Raw genomic sequence first — 16,845 nt, forward strand, 5'->3', positions numbered from 1 at the left:
CCATCACTCTATGGGCAGAGACATGCAGATCTGAGTTCTAGGACAGCCCCAGATATACAGAGATAAATATTAAGAATTATTCTTTGTAATGTATACATGTGTGTGTCTCTCTGCATGTAAGCAACATGTGTGTAAGTATCCAAGGTAGATAGAAGAGAGTTTCAGATGCCCTGGAGTTGGGAGTCAGGCAGTTGTGAGCTGCTTGTTGTAGGTACTGGGCACAGAACTCTACTCTTCAGAAAGAGTATATGCTCTTAACTGTTAAGCCATCTTTCCAGCCCAATTTTATTCATTCATTTGTTTGTTTGGTTTGGTTTTTTGAGACAGGATTTCTTTGTGTAACAACTCTAGCTGTCCTGTAATTAGCTCTGTAGACCAAGCTGGCCTTGAATTTACAGAGATCTGCCTGCCTCTGCCTCCCAAGTGTTGGGATCAAACGCCTGTGCCACCACCACCCGGCTAACACTATGTTCTTAAGTGGAATGATTTACAGCTGAGAATTGAGACATGCTTGTAGTAACCAACACTCTGGAGGCTGAGGCAGGAGGATTGTAAATGCAAGGCCAGGTGAGGCTACATAATGAATCCTTGTAATATGTCCTTTCATGGAAAAGAGAAAACTCTTTGACAACATAACTAGATAAAAAAAAAATCAAATTCTGAGGCTCAGAAAGGTACCTGTCGGGTGTAGAGACTGTTTTGAGAGCTAGTTAAGCAGCCACAAGAGTTCTGACAGTTCTAGATAGTATTCCATAAGGAAGTCAATGCCCCTTTCTTTCACCAAATACACACAGCTGCCTTCCTAATGCTTCACCACAGACTGACTGAGCTCTTGTCACTGTCTCCACACACTTCTTCCCCTTAACTAAGGATGTACTTCTATGCCCCTGTCATGAGTGGCCCAGAGTACTGGATTCTTGTCCAACTCCTACTGACCACCATCAGCCAGGGCCTTTGATCCTGAGACTGGATAAGTCAGCTTCAGATATTGTGTGCTACTGCCCAGTCCAAATGTTCTGCAATTTGTCTTTCTAACTGAGATCAATGAACCATCAGCTGAAGTCACTGTTGGCAGGGTTACAAGTTATCATCGCTGCTGTCAAAATCTGGGTCGCAGAGCAAATTCTTCCCTCCCTTCTTACACAGAGGAGGCTCTGGGTTTTCCAGGCTAAGGTCACTGAACCAATTTATCTGCTGATCCTCCTGGGAACTGCTGGATAAGCTCTCACAGACTGGGGAGGAGCACTGGGTAGACTGCTGGATGCTCCCGGGTGTTGCCCTTGCTGTTTTATTGGTCCTCACTATTCTTCCCAGAATAGGACGGGCTGACTTCATGGCGATTCTTGGAGCCCGCCAACAGATGATGGACCCTTGTGGGCTAGAAACTGAAGTCTGGGTTCTACAATGCCTAGAGACAAAAGCACAGGCCTTCCTTGGGGTTTGTTCTTGCTTCCTAGCTAGAAGCCTGCCTCTTTGTGATTTCCTGGGGTGCTGCTTCTTGCCTTTCCTCTCCTTACCTCGGGTCCTGTCTTTCTGTTCAGTTGCTGACTGTTCAAATAGGTCAGAAGAACACATGTTTTGGGCTTCAATTTGGGGGCAGGCATTCTTCACTCTGGATTCAAACTTATTTAAGTCCAGCTGTGAGGCTTCATCGGCAACTAGATCCTCATCATGGTCAGCCTTCTGGCTTGGGAGGCTAGCACAGTGGTTAGTGAGGCTTCTGGTGGTGATAACCCAGTTCTTGTAGTAAGTCTGCATGGCATTGTTCTTCACATGTTCATTTCCTCTATGTGGCTCATCTGTCAGCAATGCAGCCTTCTGAAAAACACCACTCTCTGCTCCTTCATCCCAGACACCAAACTCCCTAGGCCTCTGGGAACTCCCTGTAGGAGACACCTGGGCCTCAGAGGTGCATTTTTCCTGCCCGGTAAAATGGAGGCTCTGGGCCAGAGCTGGAGAGGTCTGAGAGGTGCTGTCTTTCAGATGCCCAACTAACCGAGGTGCAGAGAGTTTTTTCAGCTCTTCTAGGACACCAGGCACATTGAGCTGACCTAGCTTCTCACAAAGCTGTTGGAAGTCCTTACTCTGCTGGGTAACTAAAACTTCAAGGTTTTTCAGGTTGGATTTCATCTCCATAAACTCCGCTTGTCTCTGGGAAAGGCAGTGAAAAAGAAGAGAGTGATGGACACAATAAAATGTGACAACAGGTAATCACACCCTAATCCCAGCACTTAGATGGCTGAGTCCAGAGGACCAGCATGACAGGGGCTGGAAAGATGGCTCGGTGATTAAGAGAAAAGGTTAAAAGTACTTGGCAAGAGTACTCTTGTAGCCAGGCAGTGGCGGCGCACACCTTTAATCCTAGCAGTTGGGAGACAGACAGGTGGATCTCTGTGAGTTCGAGGCCAGCCTGGTTTAGAGAACGAGATCCAGGACAGCCTCCAAAGCTACAGAGAGAAACCCTGTTTCAGGGGGGAAAAAACCAACAACAAGGGGGAAAAAAAAGAGTACTCTTGTAGAGGATCTAGGTTCAGTTCCCATCACCCACATGATGGCTCACAACCATCTATAACTCCAGTTCCAGGGGATCTGATGCCTTCTGATTTTTGTGGGAACCAGACACAAACATGTTACAGAGACATATATGTAGGCAAAGCACTTACATATAAAAAATAAAATAATTTTAAAATACAAATTAAAAGAAAGATTAGCATGAGTCTGAGGCTAGCTTGAGCTACATAGTGGTTTCTAAAACAGCCTGAGCTACAGGAGGGAGACCCCCCATCTCAAAATACACACACACAAAAAAAACTAAGAGAACCAGTGGACAAAGGCTTGTCCCTTACAGAGTAAGCATACACTGTGAGCAGGGCTGGGGTACACATGCTTCCAGGGAACCCTGAGGGTAGACTATGACTTGACTTACTGAAAAAAAAATCCTGCTTTCTGGTCTTGGATGAAAATTTCTCACATATTAAGTATCTCTCTCGGTCTTAGAGACAAAGCCAAACACACACATGGGCATGCATTTATCTGTAGTCTCAGCTACTCAGAAGGCTGGGACAAGAACACTTGAGTCCAGCACCTCAAGATAAGCCTGGGCAACAAAGCAAAGCAAAGCCAGAGCTTGTGTTTGTACTTACAGTTTCAGAGCTCCTCTGTAGCTCAAGGATGGCCTGTTCCATATTGCCTTTGTCTCGCATTGCATCAAATATCAGGTCACGCTGAACCTGGGCACTCTCTTGAACTAAATACAAACAAGGACAGATTTTTTTCCTAATAATTTTTTCCCCTTAAGTACAAAGAGAAGAATCTATACCTTTCAGGAATATATAAAATACTTTGTGTGAAATGCCTGATGAAGAAAGAAAAAACAAACAATAAATAATAAACACATGACCAACTGGCATGGTGGAACTTACTCTGTAGACCAGGCTGTCCTGGAACTCAATCTGTAGATCAGGCTGGCCTCAGACTCACAGAGATCCCCCTGCCTCTGCCTCCCAGCACTCCTTCACTTCTGTCACAGCAATGGAAAGCTAAGAGTACTTGACTGGGGCACTGATAAATGAGTTACCCTGTCACATTATACAAGGGACCCTCCCTCATTTGCTTCTGTTCTCAGCATTGCTAGCTAATTCTTGTGAGGGTAACAGTTCTATTCCTAACATTTCTAAACAGAGGGATAGCTGTCCTGTGTGTAGCCCAGGTTGGAAATCAGTAGATAAACAGTACAGTGTTTCTTTTCAGACAGATGGGAATTATTTTATGAGCCACACAAAGGCATTGATTTTTGTAAATCATGAGTAATTCATCCCTTGGCATGTGGATAAGCTGACTCGAATTAGTTCAAAATAAAAAATAAACAGAAATGCAAACAAGAACAGATGCACAATCATCTATTTTTGTTAGAAAATTCTAGAGAAGTATTGACTGTTTATAAGAGTGTTCATCTATATGTAAAACACTTAATGGGGGGAGGGGCTTTTACAAACCTTACACTATAACTGATACTGAGACCAAGGCTGATTCACCATAAAACAACTCTCACTGAAACCAAAGCAGTGAGAAGAACAGCAGGTGACTGAAATATTTCTAACTCCTAAGAGGGAGTGTGTCTACAGATGGCACAGCGGGCAAGCCATGTGAGACTAGGGAAATTGCTGATTCATTTCAGGCATGAGGTGAGAGGGCTGGCAGAACTAGCATACCCTGAGACAGCAAGATTGCTGAGGAGTAGTACTACACAAAAGCCACCATGGGATCAAAGTGTTGTCATGGGCTGGAAGGATGGCTCAGTGGTTAAGAGCACTCCTGATCTTTCCAAGGACCTGGGTTCAATTCCCAGCACTTACATATCCTGTTGGTTCACAACTGTCTGTTAACTCCAGTTCTAGGGGAATCCACCTACATTCTAAAGCCTGAAATACCTAAGTGATATTCTCTAATATATACTTTTATATCTCATTTAGCAGTTGCAGACCAGCCAGGCTTACACAGACAAACTTTTCTCAGAAAAAAAAATGCACAAAGGTTTACAAGGTGGTGAGGTGACACAAGCCTTTAATTCCAGCACTCGAGAAGCAGAGTTAGACATATCTCTATGAGTTCCAGGCCAGCCTGGTAAAGTTCCAAATCAGCCAGGGCTACGTAGAGATGTACCCTGTCGCAAAACAAAACAAAAACAAACAAACAAAAATAAAAAAGTGTTGTCACATAGCAGGGGGCTCCATTATCCAGGCCTAACTTTATGCTCCTACTCTTTCATCTAAAACAGTACCAGTATGGAATCACACCCTGGAAACATGGATAGAGTCAGAAGGGTCATATTCATGGCTCACTAGTGCCTTCTGCTGATAACATCAACCTTGAGATGCTAACAAAAATTCAAACCGTAGAAGCAAACAAAAATACATGTGGTATACTCACATGTCTTGGCTACAGTCTCCAAAGAATCCAATATAGATTGGCTTCTTGAACTGAGATTTTCCTCAGACTTTTCCACAGATGTCTGCAACTAAGAAACTCAAAATTAAGAAAGAAATCACATGGGGACTAGAGAAATAGTTCACACTGGGAGTGCTGTCTGCTCCTCTGGAAGACCAGGGTTTGATTCCTAGCACCCACATGGTGGCTTACAACTGTCTATAACTCCAATTCCAGGGATCCAATGCCTTCTTCTGGTCTCCAAGGGCACAGCACACATGTGGTGCACAGACATACATGTAGGCAAAACACCCAAACACATGAAATAAACATGAATTTTTTTAAAAAGAAAAAGACAAAAAAAGAAAGCACCAACTGTTGTCTAATCTCACCGACTTATATAATTAGATGACCATCTAATTATAAAATGATAAACATGCTGCTTTTCTACATTTGCTGATTCCATCCCCAAAATACACAATGCTCTAATTCTCTGAAACTTAGCTCTACCTACCTTGTGGATGACTTCTTGAAAATGAGAAACAAAGTTGTACAGCATCTCACTAGGGTTAAAAAGAGGGGAAGGAAGGTGAGAATAAATCTTTGTGCCACACTGAAATAGCATGTAACATCTGATTATGGCAGGTGTTCATCTAGCATAGCATCAAACATTGCTTGATCTGAGTTGGAGACCTGAAAAACCTCAGCTGTCCAGCCAAAACTCAAACTTATATTCAATGAAAATCACATTTTTCTTTCGTCCGTCCAGCAACTAGTGCTGAGCCATCTCTCCAGCTCTTCTTCCTCATTTTAGAAGCAGGTGGATTTCTAGGAGTTGAAGGCTAGCCTGGTCTACATAAGTTCCTGGTCAACCAAGTGAGACAGTGTCTCAAAACAACAAGCAAACAAAACCAAGAATATACACAAATAGTTTTTTTAATTACAAATTTTGTATTTGTTAGTTTAAAATTTTAAATTTACATTTATTTCATGTGTGTCTTCACACACAACTACAAAGCACCCATGTGGAGGCTAGAGAAAACTTGATGGGAGTCAGTGCTCTCCTTCAGCCCTGGAGATTCTGGGGATTAAAGTCAGGTTGTACCAAGTATTTTTATCTACTGAGCCAGCAAATGGTCCCCTGCCTTTTTTTATTACATCCATTAAGTGAGAGAGAGAGAGAGAATGCATGTACATATACATTGTGGACTGGAGGTCAGAGGCCAACTGTGAGAATGAGTTCTTTCTTTCTATCATGCAGGTCCCAGGGATTAAAATCAAGTCATCAGGTGTGACAGATTCCTTTACCCATTCAATGTAAGTTCAGGTTTTTTCCTAAAATTTGTATTTTTATGTATATGAGTATTTAGTCATGTATGTATTTAGTGTACTATGTACTGCCTGTGGAGGCCAGAAGACAGCATTGGATCCCTTGGAACTGGAGTTACACTGTTATGAGTGTCATGAGTGCTGAGAACTGAACCTGGGTCCTCTACAAAAGGAGCAAATGTTTTTAACTGCTGAGCCAACTCTCTAGTCCCTCAATCATTGTTTTTAACACAGGATTACATATTAGTACAGTCTTGCCTGCAATTCCTGGTAATGCTCCTACCTCAGCTTTCTAAATGCTGAGAATTGGAAGAAAATCACCATGTTTGGCTTCAAAATTTGTTTTTCTTCTTATTTGTTTTTTATTTATTTGTGTGTGGGCATCCGTATAGCATGTGTGTGAAGGTCGGAGGAGTTCTCTCTTTCTGCCATGTGGGTATGAGGGTTTGAACTCAGACATTCTTAGGCCTATCAGGAAGCACTATCTTGTTGGTCTTAGCTAAAGAATATATTTCTTTTCTTTATGAGCCAGTCTGGTCTACAGAGCTAGTTCTGGGATAGCCAAGGCTGAACAGAGAAACTGTCTCAAAAGAAAAAAAAATTTTGTTCATGTCCAGTTGTGCATGGTAACTCATTCCTTTAGTCCCAGCATTGGGAGGGCGGAGGGGTGGAATTGGCAGTTGAAAATCTGGCAGTTCCAAGTCATCCTGGTCTATATAGTGAGACCCTGTCTCAAAAAAAGTGAGAAAATAAGTCTTAAACTTTGACTTAAGAATTCATATATTACACTGGGTGGTGGTGCACCCCTTTTTATCCCAGCACTTGGGAGGCAGAGGCAGGCAAATCATTGTGAGTTCGAGACCAGTCTGGTCTACAGAGCAAGTTCTAGGCAGTTCCAAAGATACAGAGAAACAAAACCAAAAAAAAATTCATATATTACACTGGATTGAGTGTATCATTCAGTGGTACAATATGTACTACAGCTTCATCTAGCCCAGTGGTGGTGTATGCCTTTAATCCCAGAACTCAGGACGAAGAGGCAGGCAGATCTCTGTGAGTTTGAATCCAGTCTGGTCTACATAGTAAGTTCCAGGACAGAGGGCTACACAGAGAAACCCTGTCTTGAAAAACCAAAATAATGATAGTAATAGTAATAGTAATAGTAATAGTAATAATAATAATAATAATAATAATAATGTCATCTAATATCCTATGCTAGATGGTCTGAAAAGATAAAAATTAGAAGGTAGAAATTTAGCCAGAATCAATATAATATTAGTTGAATTTTACATATTTTTAAATATGGATTTTGTTTCCCAGAAACAAAAAGCTACATTCAAATCTACAAGTCACAATGAGGAAAGCAAAAATTCCTAGCTGGGTATTAGTGGCTCATACCTATAACCCAGTACTTGAGAGGCTAAGGTAGAAGGATCAATGGAAACTTGAAGCCAGTCTGGGCTATACAGTGAGATCCTGCCTCAAAGAAACAAAAGCATATTAGAAAAAAATTAAAAGGCAAGAGTTGAAGCATTAGGGAGGCAGATCAGCAGGCAAGTACTTACTATGTAATCATAAGGTCATAAGTTCTATCCCAAGCACCCATGTAAAAAGCTAGGCATACTCTTTTAATTGCAGGGTCTCAACAGCCAGCTAACCTTGCCTGATTACTGAGCCCCATGTCCTAGTGAGAGACCTTGCCTCAAAAACCAAGGCAGGGTGGGGGGGAAGACAGCTCAGTGGGTAGATTATTTGCTGTGGAAGCACAAGGACCTGAGTTTGGAGCCCCAGCATGTACATAAAAGCCAGGCATGGTGTTGCAGATCTCTAATTCCAGTGCTGGGGAGGGAGTAACAAGATCCGTGGGACTTGGGCTGGAGAGATGGCTCAGAGGTTAAGAGCACTGGCTGCTCTTCCAGAGGTCCTGAGTTCAATTCCCAGCAACCACATGGTGGCTCACAACCATCTGTTATGAGATCTGGTGCCCTCTTCTGGCCTGCAGGCATATATGGAGGCAGAATGTTGTATACATAATAAAGAAATAAACCTTAAAAAAAAAAATCCGTGGGACTTGCTAGCTAGTATAAGATGAATCCATGAGGTCTTAGATCACTAAGACAAAAAATTAAGTGGAAAACAAAAAAGTGGAGAATGATTGAGACCTCTGGTCTCCACGGACAGGGACACACACTCACACACACACACATACTTTGAGCCAGCTGAGGGTGAGAATTGTCCAGATTAAGTGAGGCTGTGGGTATATTCCTTGGTGATTGTCTTGATTACATTAATTGACATGGGAAGACTCAGCCTAAAAGTGAGCAGCACCATTCTTTAGGTGTGAGTCCTGGACCATACACCAAGGGAGAGGACACTCATGTATGCATTGCGTTAGTTCCTGCTCTCTTAACTTCTCTACAGAGATAGACTGTAACCTAAAATTGTGAGCCAAACGCACTCTCCCTTCTTAGGATGCTTTTGTTGGGGTATTTTATCATAGAGAGCAACAGAACAAAACTAATACACACACAAGCAGCGTAAAGAAAAGCTAGAGTGCATTGCAGCTTTTGTTTAGAGATAGCCTGCAGTAGTCCAAACTGACCTGCAAGTAGAACTCACTGTTGCCAAAGATGACCTTGAACTACTGGTCCTCCTGTTTCTTTCTGCCTCCTAAAAGCTGAGATTCCAGGTTCACTGCCCCCCCACCCACCCAGTATCCAGTCCAATGCTGTCCTGTTTTTCCCTTTAATATTTGTTTTTTTTTTTTAATTCTTTTTTTTTTTTTAAAGATTTTTTTATTTATTATATATACAGCCTTCTGCCTCCATGTGCCCTGCAGGCCAGCAGAGGGCACCAGATCTCATTCAAGGTGGTTGTGAGCCACCATGTGGGTGCTGGGAATTGAACTCAGGTCCTCTGGAAGAACAGTCAGTGCTCTTAACCTCTGAGCCATCTCTCCAGTGCCCCCTCCCTTTAATATTTGTTTATTTTTTGGAGACAGAGAATAAACCTAGGGTCTTGTCATGCTAAGTAAGCACTACTGCTGACAAAGATATGAAGGGAAGGCAACATGATACCCTTAAAATAAAAAACTCAAGTTAATCTTTATCAATGTGCAGGTACATTACCCGAAATAGTGATGACCTGACTAGAGACAAAAGAAGGGGAGATTCTCCTCATGGGTTGTGACATCCAGTTTCTTCTGCTCTCAAACACTGGAGCTCTTAAAAAGTTTGTAAGTCAAACTTCAAACCTCAGTGAGGAGTCATCTCTCCCTCTGATTCATATGAAGCTGTATCATTGGCTTCCCCGGTTCTCCAGCTTGCATATGGCAGATTTATGCGACTTCCAAAATAAACCATATTCTTTATCTTCCTCTGTCATTCACACTCTCCTCCCCGTGTATAATACTGATCCTGTTTCCTTTGCACAACTCTGACTAATATATGCTATTATAGTGAAAGTTAACTTTTTGTTTTGTTTTGTTTTTTTGTTTTTTGAGACAGGGTTTTTCTGTGTAGCTTTGGAGCCTATCCTGGCACTCGCTCTGGAGACCAGGCTGGCCTCGAACTCACAGAGATCCGCCTGAGTGCTGGGATTAAAGGCGTGTGCCACCAATGCCCGGCTAACTCTTTGATTACTGATAGTACATTTGTTTCCTCCATAAAACATGAGCTTTCTCATCCTCTTAAAAGGTGTACCTGTCACATTTGTCTGTCGCCCTTCGTTTTTTCTCCTCAAACTGTTTCAAGAGTCCTTTTGATTTTCCAACTGGCAAAGGAAGAGAAAATAAACCTTCATCCTTTGTATCACCTCCAAACAACTGGGGCTTTGTCTGGTATTTTGTGAAAATACTAGGTTCATTCTGTTAAATGAAAAAAAAATCAACATAAAATTTCACACACTATTCTCTGTACAATGCAGAATTTAATGGTATTTAAGTACCAAGCATATGGCTGAAAATAAAGCATATAGCTTTTTCATTATTTGTATCTACCAGGAAATTATAATAAAGCGACTTTCTGAGTGTACTCATTAGTGCAGAAATATTAAAATTTCAGCTAAAATGGTCAAAACCAACTAATACATTTTAAGAAACAACGGAAAATTATTTACTTTGTCTCTGAAATGTGGTATTAAAGTTTCACATAAATATACTTAACTCAAATCGTTATTTTTAGCTTCTGTTGAAAACGTTCACAAGGCCTATAGAATAAGCTGCAGTATAGAGACCCATTTCCTACATTTCTTAGGAAAAAAATGTGTTCTAAACATTCAGGAAGTGCATTTATTTATTACTTTATATCACTAGCATAAATTTTTTTTGGTCTTAGTTTTTTTTGTTTTTAATTTATTTTATTTTTATTTTATGTGTATTGGTGTTTTGCCTCCTGTGTCGGGTCCCCTGGAACTGGAATTACAGATAGTTGTGAGCTGCCATGTGGTGCTGGGAGTTGAACCCGGATCCTCACTGTGTAGTATCTGGCTGCCCTAGAACTAGCTCTATAGACAAGGCTGGCCTCCAACTCACAGAGATCCTCCTGCCTCTGCCTCCCAAGTGCTGGGATTAAAGGTGAGTGCCACACTGCCGGGCTTACCATCAATTTTTGTACTGAGATCACTAATACAATGTTTACTAACCTAAGCCACTGAGCTAGCCTTATTCACTGCATTATTTGATATAGGCAGTCTAAATATAAAATTAAATGTAATTCTAGACCAAACAAAAAAGTTAAAAGAGAGGGCATGGTAATACATGTCTTGAATCCCAACACTAAGGAGGCAGAGGCAGAAGGATGGCCTTTGAAGGCAGCAGGCAAAAGCACACTGGCCTAGGTACTGCCATTTTGACTTCAGATTCAATTTCACCTGTATCAACTTTCCAATGGCTGACCAACCTCCTCCTTAAACAATGGAAATGGTCTGTTATATCCCTTAGTACTCTAAAACATTATGGCTGTTGCTAACAACAGAAAGAGCAAATGAATCTGATTGGTTGAACTAAAAAGCTTCAGTTTGGGGTTGACAATGATGGAACACACAAAGAAAGTCCCTAATCTTTGACTCCTGATTGGTAAAAATTGTAACTATAACCAGGCAACAAATGTGTGTGTTTCTTGTGCTTATAAACACTGCCAGGGAGAAACAAGGCTCTCAGAATCCTTGTCCTGCAGCAATGATCCATCAGTGACCAAGTGACTCCACTTATGTGGTGATTTATTTATTTAAGTCTTTGGAACCCATATATATTGTTCTCATGGTGCACAACAGACTATGTGTGACAGCCTTGAGTTTCTTTTTTTTAATTTTTAAAAAAATATTTACTTATTATGTATACAGTGTATGTTTACATGCCAAAAGAGGGTGCCAAACCTCATTATAAATGTTGTGATCCACCATGTGGTTGCTAGGAATTGAACTCAGGACCTGTGGAAGAGCAGCCAATGTTCTTAACTTCTGAGCCATCTCTCCAGTTCCCCAGGCTTGAGTTTTAAGGTAGCCTGGGCTACACTATGAGTTCTAGGCCAGTCTGGCCTACAGAGTAAAACTGTCAAAAAAAAAGAAAAAAAAAAAAGGCAAAATAGCAGTAACAAAATCCCAAACTCAAAAAGACAAATATCTCAAGTGCTCTTTCACATGCAGATCTCAGGGATTTATGTTATTGTTGTTTTGTTTTGTTTCTGAGATAGGATTTGTGTAGCCCTGGCTGTCGTGGAACTTGTTCTGTAGACCAGGTTGGCTTTGAACTCACAGAGATCCATCTGCCTCTGCTTCCTCAGTTCTGGGATTAAAGGCGTGCATCACCAATACCAGGCCAGATCCCGGTTTTTTATGCTTATCTATATGTATGTGTGGATGTGAGTGTGGGTATAGTCTATGAAATTAGAAAAAGGGAAACTAGAAGAAAATAGAATGTAGGAGTGGAGACAAGAAAGGAGGAAAAATATAAAGGGTGTATGTATATACAATTGTGATTATATTCATCCTTTTCGTTTGTTTACTTTTGTTATTTCAAGACAGGGTTTTGGGCTGGACAGATGGCTCAGCCGTTAAGAGCTATAAAAGGAGTTCCAGGATAGCCAAGGCTACATAGTGAGACCCTGACTCAAAAACAAAATGTCATCAAACAAGCACTAATCCATTTAGGACACTGATCTTCAGTATAATTCTAAAGTATGGTCATATTCCAATAGAAAAATTCTCTTTTTTGCCTATCTCCATAATAACTATGAAATATGTGCAGAGGGGCTGGGGAGATGGCTCAGATGGTTAAGAGCAGTGGTGGCTCTTCCAGAGGTTCTGAGTTCAATTCCTGGCAACCACATGGTAGCTCACAACCAGCCATAATGAGATCTGGTCCCTCTTCTGGCCTGCAGGCAGAACATTGTATACATAATAAAAAAACAGGTCTTTGCCAAGTGGTGGAGGTGCACGCCTTTAATCTCAGCACTCAAGGAGGCAGAGGCAAGTGAATCTCTGTGAGTTTGAGGTCAGCCTGCCCTATAAAACAAGCTCCCAGACTGGCATCATAGCTACTTAGAAACCCTGTCTCAAGAAAAAAAAAAGTATGTGCAGAGAAATTCTAGAAATCAGAGCTAAGGTGGTGGCTTATTCCCATAACCCCAAGAACCAGGAAGCTGAGATAGGAGGATGGACCTTAGACTGGACTACACAGCAAGATTCTGCCTCAAAAGGAAATTTAACTAGCTGGAAATCAGACTCACATCTACAGAATTCTGTTGTGTCTGTTTTGGATGTCTTGAGTAGGCACCAATATCCAAGGATGCAGACAGACTCTCTGAATTTTCTGGACAAAACTGAGATCCAAAGAGGAACTGGGAATCACTGGGTGAAGAACAATCAGTCTGATTGCTATTCCAGTTAGATGGCTTAGTGATCCTGAAACCAAGCAAGAAAACATTAAGTAAACACTCATCCTGAACAGATGGAATCATAACTCACAGCTACTATTTCAGAATATTCTGGAGCGTGCATGTTTGACTTATTGTTGGCTTTGAGACCTGGTCTCTCTGTTATGTAGCTCTGGGCATATTTGTTTTGACCTCTAAGTCCGCTATACACTGCTTCTATGACCTATAAAGAACCACAAGGAAATTATGAATGCCCCACATCTTAATTATGACAGCTGGAAAATAATCAAATGAAACTTTAAACCATAGTGTACCCTCTTCCCAATACACAAATAATAAATGTAAAAAGTAGGGGGCAGGAGAAGAGGGAAGGGATTGACATGTAAAATAATTTTCTTTCTAATAAAAAAAGAATAAATAAGTAAAAAAATGTAAAAAGTAGAACTTTATTTAAAGTGAACTCTATAAGTATCATTTTGTGAATTTTTAAACCTACATAATTACATATTTGTAATTGAACATTTGGAAAGTGAAGGAAGGGGAACAAGATTGGAGAGAGAAGGAACCATAACAATACAACACAAGAGATTGAGCTGGGTGTGGTTTTAACCCCATCACACACCTTTAATCTCAACAACTCAGGAGGCAGAGGCAGGCAGATATCTGTGAGTTCGAGGCCAGCCTGGTTTACAGAGTGAGTTCTAGGACAGCCAGGGCTGTTACACAAAGAAACCCTGTCATGAAAAAACAAAAAACAAAACAAAACAACAACAAAAATACCAATAAGACTTACTATGGGCTGAATGCTTCCACCTCTAAAAGAATCTTTTATTATTATTTTTTGGTTTTGTTTTTCGAGACAGGTTTTCTCTGTGTAACTGGTTGTCCTGGAACAAAGTCTGTAGACCAGGCTGGCCTCAAACTCACAGAGATTCACTTGCCTCTGCCTCTCAAGTGCTGGGATTAAAGGTTTGTGCCACCAAAGCCCAGCCTGGTATAGGATTATATCTTAAAGCAACGATGGAATTAAACAAAAGTAACTTTTCTGTACTCTGTATAAAGAGCAGGCTTCTTTTTTTGAGAAATAAAAAGAAGAGTAGATTTTAAAATAATATTTGCTTAATTTTATATGTATGAGTGTTTTGCCTGCATGTATGTATAGATACCATGTATCATGTGTTTAGTGCCCAAGGAGTTAAGGGAATCAGATCCCTTGGAACTGGAGTTACAGATGGTTGTAAACCACCAATGTAGGTACTGGGAAGTGAACCCAGGTTCTCTGCAAGAGCAGTAAGTGCTCTTAACCAGAGCCATCACTCCAGCCCCTAGAATTTTCTTTTCTTCCTTTTTAGTCAAATTGGCAAGTTTCTTTGGGAAAGTGTTAGGAGGGAAAGAAACTATACAATGATGAATGCATGCAAAAAAAGAAAAAACAATTTATATCCCTTTTCAGACATTTCCCACAATTTAGAAATGGCAGGTTTATTGTAGCCAGGAGGAAACCCAGTCAAAAACCTCAGTGGACAGTAGATACAGCATGCACAGTATCTCATTGGGTCTTGCCAGTAGCTGGAGTGGCTCTTCAGAGAAGCTACAAATTATATCACATTAACACACAGACATCTGAACACCACTGATTTTATTTCTTTCTATTCCAAAGCATTGCTTAATTCAGATCAGTTTCAAGATTTGGGGTTTTATATCTGTGAGAACCAGACTGTGAATGTTGTATACAAAGCTGATATACACAGCTCTCTTGATACTACCTGTGTGTCCGCGTAGATGCTCAAATGCATATTTGAGTGGGTGCGGTTGTATATGTGTGCATGAACAGCATCTGTATGGAGATCAGAAGACAACACTGGCTGCTTGTCCTTAGGTGCCTTCCATCTTCTGTTGGAGACAAGGCCTCTCATTGGAACTTTGCCACATAGGCCACGTTGGCTGACCTGTGAGCTTCCAGAGTTGTCTCTATCTCCCATCTCATCATGGATGGGATATCAGGCACATGTCACCATGTCCAGCTTTTTACATAGGTTTGGGGATTCAAACTCAATTCTTAACACTTGACAGATAAACACTTTACCTTCATCTCTCTCCCCTAAACTGGCATCACTTTTCCAATCAGAAAATAAGTGGGCAGAAAAAGACAAGCATAGAAAGGAGTAGCAGTAACAGAGGAGAAGAAAAGGAGAGGCAATATGGATACCTCTAGTACTGTTCAACAGCCACTCCATCTATAGGAATGAGATTTTCTAGGATTTAACTATCCAATAACCAGGAAACTTACCCAGAGCTTGAGGGAATGCTGAGCATCTCTTTGATATTCCAGACATTAAAATTCATTTTTATACTTCTATTAAAGAACAGAGAAATATTCAGAACATTAATACAGTACATCATTTCCAACTGTACTAATGATATGTAAGAACATTTCCGAAGTTTTGTTCTGAGCCCATTGGTGAAAAATTTCACGACTTAATGTGCCAGAAAAAAAATACCTTTTTTGCTATCAAACTGTATTATAAGCCAGATGTGGTGGTCACACACCTGTAATTGTAACTTCAGGAGGTGGAAGCAGGGAAGATTAGGACAGGTTTAATGGCCAACCTAAGCTTTATAGGGAGTCTGGTAGAGCTCTGTAAATTTGAAGCCAGCCTTATCTACATTGTGAATTCCAGGCTAGCCAGAGCTACATAGTGCTACCCTGTGACAGAAGGCTGGAGAGATGGTTCAGTGGTTAATAGCACTGGCTGCTTTTCCAAAGGACCGGGATTTGATTCCTAGCACCTACATGGCTGGCAGATCACAACCATCTATGCCCAAAGGATCCAACACCCTCTTCTGGTCTCCTTGGGCACTGTATGCATATGGTGTATAGACAAACATGCTGGCAAGACATCCATACAGATAAATACAATTTATTTAGAAAAACCTATGATAATGCCAAGCATAGTGGCACACACCCATAATTCCAGCACTAGAGAAACAGGCAGAGGACAAAGGGTTTAAGGCCACCATGGATTACGTATCTAGAGGCTACCTCCAAAAAGAGGGGAGGACATGTTCTTATTATTCCTCTTTACTATGTGTAAGGACCACATGGGCTAATGTCCTCAGCCCGAGCTTGTCCTTTGTGCTTTTACTTGTTTCCTGTCAGCTAAATGAACTTTTAACTTTAAAGAACAGAGATCCTATCAGCCAAAGCCCCCTCCTTGATGATTCTACCAGACAAGAATAGTGAATGAATGGAATAAGTCATTCCAATATGCCTGGTCCATCAAGGTAAATGACACCTTAAATGCATATATTTGAAACTTTCAGTGCAGTTCTCGATCCATTTATAAACCCATCTTTAGTAAAGAAAGCATGAAAGGAGAAAGGTGGAGCCACTATTTCTACAATAAAGGCTCTAGACAAATTAAGAAGAATGTGTGTAAAGAGAGGGCGGCCCTGGGAGTCAGAGGGACTCCTCCTCTGAGCACCATCATTAACTCTGAGAATTTTTTTTTTCCCAGACAGGGTTTCTCTGTGTAGCCCTGGTTTTCCTACAACTTCGCCTGGCTCTGCCTCCCAAGTACTGAAATTAAAGGGGAACAGCCTGGGGCGCGGGGACCTCACAGGCTTTATTGGGGAGATAGCGCTCTACCACTTAACAAGAGATAGGCCAGGAACTCCCTATATAGCTCAGGATGTCCTAGAATTTGTCATTCTCCTG

At 41.2% G+C, this 16,845-nt stretch overlaps 1 protein-coding gene across 1 annotated transcript; it reads right to left on the minus strand.

Moving 5' to 3' along the window:
• Positions 1–1,077: 1,077 nt before the first annotated feature.
• Positions 1,078–15,473, minus strand: Iho1 (interactor of HORMAD1 1). Its single transcript, XM_027414765.2, has 7 exons — positions 15,418–15,473; positions 12,981–13,155; positions 9,957–10,120; positions 5,441–5,489; positions 4,930–5,017; positions 3,144–3,247; positions 1,078–2,151 (listed from the first exon to the last, which is right to left on the minus strand). The coding sequence occupies exons 1-7, from the start codon at positions 15,471–15,473 to the stop codon at positions 1,078–1,080; spliced, it is 1,710 nt and encodes a 569-aa protein (XP_027270566.1).
• Between the last annotated feature and the right edge of the window lie 1,372 nt (positions 15,474–16,845).

Source organism: Cricetulus griseus, chromosome 4 (assembly GCF_003668045.3).
Source record: "Cricetulus griseus strain 17A/GY chromosome 4, alternate assembly CriGri-PICRH-1.0, whole genome shotgun sequence".
Taxonomy (NCBI): domain Eukaryota; kingdom Metazoa; phylum Chordata; class Mammalia; order Rodentia; family Cricetidae; genus Cricetulus; species Cricetulus griseus.

What these genes read in the sequence shown, in the direction of transcription:
- Iho1 (XM_027414765.2), bottom strand. Translation starts at nt 15,473, where the DNA reads ATGAATTTTAATGTCTGGAATATCAAAGAGATGCTCAGCATTCCCTCA. An exon ending in AGCATTCCCTCAAGCTCTGG is followed by an intron (nt 13,156 to 15,417) that starts GTAAGTTTCCTG and finishes GCTTGGTTTCAG; the next exon opens with GATCACTAAGCCATCTAACT. An exon ending in TTCAAGAAGTCATCCACAAG is followed by an intron (nt 5,018 to 5,440) that starts GTAGGTAGAGCT and finishes TGAGTTTCTTAG; the next exon opens with TTGCAGACATCTGTGGAAAA.